Here is a 10,000-nt window from a genome sequence, read left to right on the forward strand (position 1 = left end):
GGTAAAACATGTTAAAAATTATAAAAACGTTCACTGGCTATATACAGTTAAAAACGTTCGAGCTTTCGGCTGTCAGGCTACAGCCTTCAATGGAAATGAATGGAAAAAACTGACAAGTTGTCAGTTTTTTCCATTCATTTCCATTGAAGGCTGTAGCCTGACAGCCGAAAGCTCGAAAGTTTTTAACTGTATATAGCCAGTGAACGTTTTTATAATTTTTAACATAATTTAGTTTACCGGTAGGTTTGAAAGAATCTGTCTTTATAATTACTTTTAATTACATGTACAGTTAAGTCCTCAACTTACAAGTGTACAAGTGATTTCCATTTATGGATTGCCCAGAAGTCTCCATTAACTACAAAGTCACTGTAACTTACTAAGAAGTGTAGTTTCTGAATCATTTCCCTCACTATTTCTTGCTGCACAGGTGTTGTTAGCATGTGGAGTCTGAACATCAGAAATATGAAGGTATTGTTTGTTACAGCCAGCATTTGTCAACAAATGGATGTGAAATTTACGCAGTCAACTTGTGTAACAGATGTTCATTTCCAACATCAGCAGCATCTCACTGTTTGTCACTGATTTGCCGATGATAAACCAAGGATGGTTGGTCAGCCTACTGAGCTAAAAACTGCACTGATCATGCTTACTTGAATGCCTAATTTACAGAACTAGCTAAACTACAGAATTATGTGAGACAGTGGCAGGTCCCTTTGCTCTAAGTTAATGCTTCTATTGCATTTCCCAGAAAAAAAACCATGCTCGCACGAATAAGCAAGGTCCACAGGTAGTACACATGTACAAAACTTTCCTCAATCTTTGATGAAACGCTCTTTTAAAATTTATGTCGCGAAAAACACAAGCAACGACAACAACCTCAGTTTAAGTATATTTGTGGTTAGAGAGTCTCCACAGTACGTGACACAATGCGTCACAAAACACACCGACTTCAAATAGATACAGTGGCCTTGCCTCTTAACCTTGTTTCCGTCCTTTGTATTGAAACAACAAATCAATATGACAGACCGCATGGACGATGGACGAATTTTGAAAATTTGTCATTTTTTAAATGATAATAGGTGAAATAACTGATTGTTAGGATTAGAAATGGTTTGTTAAAAAAAACTCTGACACAATTCAGATCTTCTTTGCGATAAACTATTAATATTTGCGGTCTTAAGAGCATCAATGTATGACACATCGTAGTCATAATTATATAATACGAATGGCTCTCCTTTGTACTCTTTCTAAGGCTGAGCTAGGATATTCAGGTAGACTATAGTGAAACACTTGACTGGCATATAGTAAAACTGACTGAATGCAAACAATATAAAAACAGACTAGATCCTTAATACATCATCGTACGTCCACCCCCCTCCCCCCCAATACATACCGTCAGGCCGGAGGTGGGGAGGCTGGACAACCTCTGGGGACGGAAGTGTTCCGCCACTTTTCCTTGGCGCTGAAACATGAGACTCAAATTAAGTCACAAAAGCTATAAATTTATACATCAATGGGCATGTGAAAAACAGCAATGTTAACTGAATATCCTTTATCAAAAGTAAAGTATGGTTAGTATACTTTTTGTATACAAAAAGTGTACATTACCTGTATTACATCCATTAGGTGTATAAATTTAGTATACATCAAATATACATCATGGGAAACTTCAGCTTGCCAATTCATGGTGATGTATACTTTCAGGATCAGTGTTCAGTTGTGTCTGGCCTGTATACTTTGTGTATACATCACAAATGACCTTCATGGAAGATGTTGAGAAAGATGTATGCTTATTGTATCCATCATTGGTCACCCCATTAACAACATAATTTGTAGTGTATACTGTGTGTATGAGCTTTACGAGGAGCAATCAAAGATGTACACTTAATGTATTCATCATCGGTCGACCTTTTCACAACTCAAATGAATATCTAAGAATTTTTAAGAATTGATGATTATGGTCTCTTAACAGGCTTGAAATTCCTAGGAATTCCAAAGTATGCCATTAGCAATACTCAGTGAGTCAGAACTCTAGCCAATTTTTGGGGATTGAAAGCTAAAATGGTACTGTGGACTAGGAATTTATGGGAATCTTTAGCAATTCCACTCAGTGACTCAACTTGAGGGTCACTTCAGTGAGTTGAAATTCTTGAGAATTTTGTGCAATAGTACTCAATGTGCCAGTGAGACAACAGTCAAAGTTAAAATGCCCTTTTAGGATTTGATTTTATCTGATGCCTTGAAAAAATGAGCTTATTAAACTTCAACATTTATAACAAGGTTTGGTCTTAATTCAAAGCATCCCAATATGAATGTGATATCTTTCGAGTTAATTCACTGCTTGTAATATACATGTACTTAGCTTAAGCAATGGCCTTTAAAAGCTCCAAACTTTGAACATAAAATCACTATGTACACGGAGAAATGAAAATAAAGCTTTTAGTCTGATGCATTCTACAGATTGTGAGAAATACATTATTTGTATCATCAATTACCTTGTTTGATGCTCTCATAATCGGCCTTATCCCAAAAGGAACATGATGCATTACTCTTGAAAATTATACACTCCAAGTCAGCACTTAATCCCTTCAATGAACTCCAATATCTTTCGAATATTTTAATCGTGCTCATTTAACATGAATCCGTAGAGAGAGAGAGAGAGAGAGAGAGTCATCGTCCGCCATCTTGGATAACACGTAAGAAACCAGACTGGAAACTAGTGAGCCCTTTTCATTTTTGTCCGCAGTCAGCGGTAACCAGTCCAACAGCTCTTTTGGGCGCTTTTATTCAGACAAACGTTTCTATCTGCGATCACACTTTCGTGTTGACAATTATGTTTGTTAGTTTTACTCTTTAAACGCTGATCCAGGCAAGAATATGCTTACAACAACTCAAGTAAGAAGGTAAGCGTTAACTTTAAGCGAATAACATTTGACTTGATGAGGAACGATTTACATTCATGTAGAATTCATTTTCACACCTTCAATTTGTGAAGCAAGGATATGCAATTTGGCTTAAATGCTTTAACCCTTTAACAAGAAAACCTTTAACAAGAATAATGAAGTTTTAGATCAAATGGTGAAGCAAATGCTTTGGGAAGAAAGTGCTCATACGGCAAGTTACATGTATACGATTGACAAATGATTCCTTCTCGATTTGTAAGTAAAGAGGCCCAAATTTATGAGTCTGTCTACTCTTCACACACTTTAATTGTAATAGAAATGATCAATGATTTAGAGGAATCACTATATGCATCACTTAAATATATATACTATATATTTTTTTAGTTGCCATGAAAGAGTATATTAAGAGACACTTCCTGGAAAAATTCTTTGATGGGACAGCAGGAAAAGGTCCTTTACAGCAGACAAAAATGCTTAGCAGCCAATTCTGTCTCCTCAACCAGTTATGGTTTGATGTATTTGGGGATCTCTCTTTGCAGACTTGTCATAGTTTTTTGGTTTATCTGAAATGTTTAAAAGCTTTTTTTGTATTTTAATTTAGAACAAGAACCCAATCCAAAGATTTTGACATGAATTAAATGTTTAGGTAAAATGTAACTGCTTTGAAGTCTGTATTCAATTTTTTTGTCTGTGAGCTATGGTTACGTAGTAACTGTTAATAGCTTGACTGCAATGGATTTTGTGTAGTTTCCAGCACATTTCTGATTTGCTGGAATGTTATTTTACAGGAGCAGGATATTATAACCTTGTTTCTTGTGCTCCACATGTGTACACTTCTATTTCTAAGTTACTTCAAGCTATTCTTCTTGATTTTTCTGACCTTGTTCAAGAAGATTTCAGCTATTGCCCAAAATTTCAGTCCTATTCCTAGGAAATAATTTCTAGGAATTCCCAGAGTTATTTTGCAAGGGTTAGGTGTTTTGCATTTGCAAGTATTATTATTATTATTATTTTTAATTAGTTTATTGTAAAATTTCATTATATAATACATTTTTCAATCTGCACTGCTCGCAGGTAGCAATAGCTAGTCGAGGCGAGCAGTGATTAGATGTATATACAAGAGAGAACAAGTAGAGAAAGCTACGGTAATCAATTGTGTTTTACAAAGGAACAGGTATACGAATACCTAGTGTACAGAGTATACAGTCAACTAAAATAAGAAAATATCATCTAAAATCAAACCAATACAAAGTGTCAATATGAAAAGCCAAAGTACTAATATATTTTTGTTATTAAGACAGATAAATCAATATAGTCATTTTCTTCTGAAAGTCTTTGGAGTAGGATATTGTGGATTTTAATTTTAAAATTGTTTTTGGATAGATGGCGAATTTCACATGGTAACTTATTCCAAATTTTTACACCATTTCTTGAAAAGGATTTATCACTACAAAATGAAGAAATTGGGTACTGTACATAACCTTAAACATAAAACATGATCTCTCCATAGCAATAATCTGATGTTGAATTTAACAGTGTAGTTGTTCCTCCTAGTCATGCTCGTATAAATTATGACGCGGTCCTGCAGATTTCTATAATTCTGTTGTATTTCAAGAGTGTTTTGTAAACTAGAATGTTTCATACCACAATGTACATGTATACACAAAGTATACTATGTGTGCACAAGATGAGAGTACATGTATAAAAGATCTACATGTACAACAAGTATATTTTTTGTATGTATATGTATACAAGAAGTATACTTACTTGGAGTATATTGGGTGTAACCTGTGTATACTCTTAGTATACTGTTCCCCTACATGTATGTGTTATACTTCTAATAGTATACTTCAAGCTGTTCCAAATTACTACACGTACTGTAATACAAAAAGTATACATCAATCATACAAAAAGTATACTTTTTGCACATACTAAAACTCTACATCAACTATACATAAAGTATACATGATGAAGTATACCATGTGTATATGTGGTGTATACTAAAAATATACTCTATTTTGTTATATTACAGTATAACCCCAAATGTACGAAACTACAATAAAAAACCCCATAAAAGAACATGTGGATTGAGAACCTCCAGGCTGAAATTTGGTTTAAGAGAATACCATATACACTGGAACCAATTCAGCCTGATAAATTCAACTGGTTCTTATATATAAGAAAAATTGGGTAGCAGTGAGATTAAAAATTACTGGGTCAGGATTACCATGTCATTCTAAAATCAATTTTCTTTATTGGAATTTTTTGTGGTCTTTGTCCTTTAATTTTAATACCACAGTGAAAGTGAAACACAGCAAGATATCTCTGCAAAATTACAAATGTATAAATCAAATTGTTTTTCTTGACAATACTGTTGTGCAACCAAATAATTGATTACGCAGTACCAGTTGAGCAATACAGAGTATAATTTTTTGACAGAATTTAAGAACATGTTTTAAGAACAGCTTGAGGCTGATTTTTTGCTAAGTACCCAACATATGAGAATGTTATCAGCCTGAAACTGAAAAACAAAGGTTCTTTTATGCAGGTTTTTACTGTATCGAAGGCAGCTTTCATTCAAGAACTGTAGTTTCTCTTCTCAGAAAAACGTAAATTCTGGATAGGAACTCATTTTTTTTTTGCATTTCACGTGCTAAATCTCCTACTCTTCCCTCAGTCTGATTGAATATTGACCCGAAAGTCTCGCTTCCACGCGCTCTGACACGGACACTGTTAAAACGTGAGCTCAACTATAACAACAGCTATATTGAAACCTAGGGTGCTTACCATTAACTAAGCCAAATAATTGGGATGGAATGATCGTTGCATGAAGGTACATGTAAGCAATTTTCCAAATTTATTGACCAACTGGATGTTATGACGCCTACCATTTACATGTACCACCCGGCATTCAATGACGTGCACAACTATGGCTACAGTGTACCTATTAATCATATGCAAGAAAGAACACTTGAAATACAAAATGGCTAAAACTTCTTATCACCTTAATGAAAACAACTCGCACATCAAAAATCAAACATATGCAAATTGGTTGAGTGCAAATCATTTCGAACACCATCAATCCACAATGACAGAAAAATCTTACAAAAACCTTTTACAGCCAAAAATTGCATTGAAACAAGCAACATAATTTCCTATTAAAATGAAGACAAAACTTCCCATTTTACTGCATGCACGCAAACAAGCAATGATACTCTATGTCAAAACTAAGTAAATTTCCCACCAGTATTCAGGATCAAACCCTTTCCTTGAATAATGAAGCAAAAAATGGAGGGCAAGCTTTCTTTTAAATAGTTCTTGACTATTAAACAACAATTTCCAATTGTTTTGTACCCGAAGGCTGTGCAGAGTTTAGTACAAATAAATACAATTATTAAAAACTGAACTACAGATACACATGTATCAGATTTCCAGTATTTTTATTGGCTCCTCAGACACAGGCTATCAGTTCATATACCTGCTGTACCAAATATCGACAAGGAACGCGTCAGCAATAAAGAGAGCTGAAAACATTTTTCCATTTCTGAGAAAAATGGCCAACAAAAGCCAATAAAAACAACATGGAAGAGTTGTTGATCCTGGAATTTTTAATACAACAATATTATTCTACTCGGGCTTGCTGGATATCAATTGATTATAACCAACAAGGCGCATTCCAGCGCCCCGTCATAGAACAATTATTATTAATTGCTCTCATCCAGGAAGTAGGCCGCATGAGCCTTAATCTGCAGCCATTTGTTCTTTGTTGTCCACTAACGTTTTATTCTGGTAAGGAGAATGCTGCTGCGAGTCACACAAGTGACTGATGTTTTTCAAACAATGAAAGTTCTCCTGTTTGCCTCAAATGAATCTGCAGAGAAGGTCAATGTGTATTCGGCTATTTCGGATAATTGCTCAGACAACTTCAAAATGCTTCTGCCGTTGGTGGTAGTTGATCAGTGGTGGTGAGTGGGTCATTTCCCAAACTTTTAGCAATTTGAGCTTACAAGCTAAAGTTCTCAAGAGATAAGTTAAGCAATTTTTGAACGCACACAATATATAATAAGGGTCCAATTGGACGCAGAAAAAAAATCAAATGTTTATGCAAATTACAAACGCCAGGAAAACTGTGGCAACAGCATACTTCACAACGAAATTCTCATTTCTCACCATGGAGAAATGATTCAGTTCCTAAAATTTTAAGGTAAGCTGCTATTTTTGAATTTTTGTAGTCAAATGATTTCATTTTCTCAACAATTTTGTCCAGCTTGAAGAGTTAAGTTCTTGTTTTTGAATTCGGAAGTGTTGCATGACGTCATCTGGGGTGCTTAAATTTAGGCGAGACAATCGCAACGTACGTAACTTGTCTGTCTTGCAAATAATGCAATTTTTTTGGAGTTAGTCTTAAAAATAACATGTTTAAATGAAACATGAAAATGTATTCAATCCCTTGATTATTAACATTAGCTATGGCAATTAGTCACAGGGCGACGATGAATGGTGTATCACTTTTGTTCCTAAATTAGTGCTCTTTTATGGAAAATTGAGATTGAGTTCTCCTTTTTTTTTGGCTATCAAAATCTAGATCATTTATCAATTGGAGCTATCAGTTCCTACAGCATACAGATTCCTCGAGACATTTTTAGAGGTAATCAATGGAGCTTTGACCGCTCATTACAACTCAATTTTGATAGAGGATGAATCAATGGGCATAACAGTTTCAAGAAACTGATCATTTTATTGTAAGTACATATTCAATGGGAGGGATAAGACTTCATTTTTGTGCAATTCAGAATCTGAAAAGGTATTGCAGCAGCAATCATGAGGCAATAGATCAAATATTAAATATTCTTGAATATTAATTAGCTGGACCTCATAAAATTTTGCAAAATTTTTGTCTTTGGACCCCTTCTTGAAAAATTTGGGGGTCCAAAGACCCCTAAATTTGAAAATCTGAATCCATCTCTGCTTATTACTGACTTGTTAAACCTCCCAGCATTTTTAAGCCCACATGTATGACATCATAGACTCTCTTTATGGGTAGCACTGAACTATGTGATGTAAAGTTATTCTTAATGGTTTTCTCTGTTATCCAGTATAGTGAACACACTGTTTTAGGAGTTTCCCTGTTAAAGTATTAAACAATAACACCATTCAGGACAGAAACAGTAGCCAATAATAATAATGTTATTATATTATTATAAGTTCTCTCTCAGTTTTTTTTTCAATTCTTTGAGAAAAATGATTCTTGTTTTTCTTCTGGTTTGTGTAACAAAACCAGAATCACAGAAATAATAAAATCATAATTGCAGTTTCCTTTAGCAAATCAAGGCTGTCAACCTAATTGTGATGCTATTTCAATTTGGGCCTTACAATACGACCAGATTTGTTTCCCGCTGAAGGAAAAAAGATACCGATTCTTCCTTAAAGGAACCTGGCACGAGCAAAGCTGCCTCTTTAATTTGACTTTCATTTTCACTTTCACTTTATTGAATTTGTTGCGCGTACAAAAGAAGTGCAGGAGAAAACACCTTCCGCATTATTTAACCCCAATTAGTGTATAAGGCACGTCTCATTCTTTGAAACAGAGTCCTTAGGCAGAACAGCTGATTTATTAACCGTTCTGTGAACATCATGCTTTGTGAATCATTCCCAAATATTAAAACTGCAAGTCATGGTGAATATTGCCACAGACCTAGACTTCGCAACAAAATGTAAAAAGTAAAGCTATCAAAACTCGCCTGTTTCTGGGCAAACTAAGAGGAGTCCCATCAGAATACAGAAAAGAGCTGAATACATGGTTGCCGATCACGAAAGTGAGATGATCCAAAGTAGTACTCGTCCACTTTCAAAGTTGGGTGGAATTTGTACGAACTCAATCTCGTACCCAATCTCGTACCCAGAGTCCTCGGACTTCTTGGTCAGCGGGTGAGCGCCCGGAGAGACTCTGGGATAATCAACTTGACCTATATTTTTGATTGGCCGCTTGCGTAACAGTGGCAGTCCGACAGGAAGTCGGTTAGAAATTCGGAAGCCCCAGAATTTGGAGGGAGATTCAAAATCTAAAACTAGTTTCAGTGCTGTTTGTTTTTTTCTACCTCAGAAATATATAAATCACAAAAATAAAAAACCACGAGGTTTGAATTATGCCTTATACCGTACAGGAATTTTCCCACGCGGCTAAAAAGTGATTACTGTTGCTGTTGCAAAAGTACCGTGGGAAAACATTATATCAGTCTCTTTGAGGAGAAATCCGTGGAATAAGGTCTTGGTCTTGGCTGAAACACTAAAAATACACTTACCGAAAGCATCAGAGGTTTCATCTTCACTTGCTCATACAGCAAGCCAATGATCATTTCTCCAGTTTCTTTGTGTGTAAGGCTAAACTTCTTGTTTCTCGAACACTTTCAACCCACCATTTCTATTGTTTACGGTTTTCTCTTTTCTGTTTCCGGTTAAACTCAAGCATACGTAATAAGACCGGAACCCACGTTTTCTGGGAAAATGGAGTCGATTATCCCAGAGTCTCTCCGGGCGCTCACCCGCTGGCCAAAAAGCCCGAGGACTCTGGGTACGAGATTGGCACGAACTGGGAAGTATTAAATTGACATCCCGGATGCAACTTCCAAACCTTTACAACCCGCCAGTACCCTGGGTTCCAGAGGTTATTTTCTCGCTATGAAAAGAGCGAGTCACGTCGCCGCTGCGTGACTCGCTCTTCTGTCGCTCTTTTCATGGCGAGAAAATAACCTCTGGAATCCAGGGTAACCCGCCAGTGGCATGAAACAAAAAAACTTTTTTCCCCTCAACTTCAATCCTTATTAAAATTAAAGTTTTTTGCCCGACAAAATGGTTTGGCTTCTTGCCCAGATATGGTTGGCCGGTTGTTGGAAAATTTGACAATGGATATTTGTATGCAACAATCTATATTGATTCAACGTTAACACGTGTGTTGTTTATTCAACAACCTTCAACTTCATCCTCGGAGACCCAGGGGTAGTCAGTCGAGACGGGACAAGAATCAGGAGTGGGCGTTTAGTTTTCAAGTAAGGCGAGAAGAGCCCCTGGGAACATACCTTTAAAGGACGAGTTTCAGA

General features: G+C 35.9%; 2 protein-coding genes and 1 long non-coding RNA gene across 4 annotated transcripts in view; 1 reads left to right on the forward strand and 2 right to left on the reverse strand.

Annotated features, from left to right (window-relative positions):
* The window catches only part of LOC138030102 (proto-oncogene tyrosine-protein kinase receptor Ret-like), a 428,681-nt gene extending 428,234 nt beyond the window's left edge, over positions 1-447 (reverse strand). Inside the window, exon 1 of the mRNA XM_068877975.1 lies at positions 378-447. Within this exon, the coding sequence (XP_068734076.1) occupies positions 378-440 (63 nt within the window). The 5' untranslated portion in view covers positions 441-447. The remainder of the gene's footprint in view (positions 1-377) is intronic.
* LOC138030098 (fibroblast growth factor receptor 3-like) overlaps positions 1-8,805 on the reverse strand; it is a 53,576-nt gene extending 44,771 nt beyond the window's left edge. The window contains exons 1-2 of one of the 2 annotated variants that reach the window (XM_068877966.1): positions 8,645-8,805; positions 1,394-1,462 (exon numbers count right to left, since the gene is read on the reverse strand). In XM_068877966.1, coding sequence (XP_068734067.1) covers positions 1,394-1,462; positions 8,645-8,702 — 127 coding nt within the window. In that variant the 5' untranslated portion in view covers positions 8,703-8,805. Of the gene's footprint in view, positions 1-1,393; positions 1,463-2,495; positions 2,708-8,644 lie in introns of those variants that run through there. The other variant, XM_068877967.1, reaches the window with a different exon arrangement.
* LOC138030133 (uncharacterized) lies at positions 2,753-3,560 on the forward strand. Its single transcript, XR_011128039.1, has 2 exons — positions 2,753-2,903; positions 3,288-3,560. It is a non-coding gene; the product is annotated as an uncharacterized lncRNA (long non-coding RNA).
* Positions 8,806-10,000: the final 1,195 nt, after the last annotated feature.

This window comes from Montipora capricornis, chromosome 13 (assembly GCF_036669925.1).
Source record: "Montipora capricornis isolate CH-2021 chromosome 13, ASM3666992v2, whole genome shotgun sequence".
In the NCBI taxonomy this organism is placed as follows: Eukaryota; Metazoa; Cnidaria; class Anthozoa; order Scleractinia; family Acroporidae; genus Montipora; species Montipora capricornis.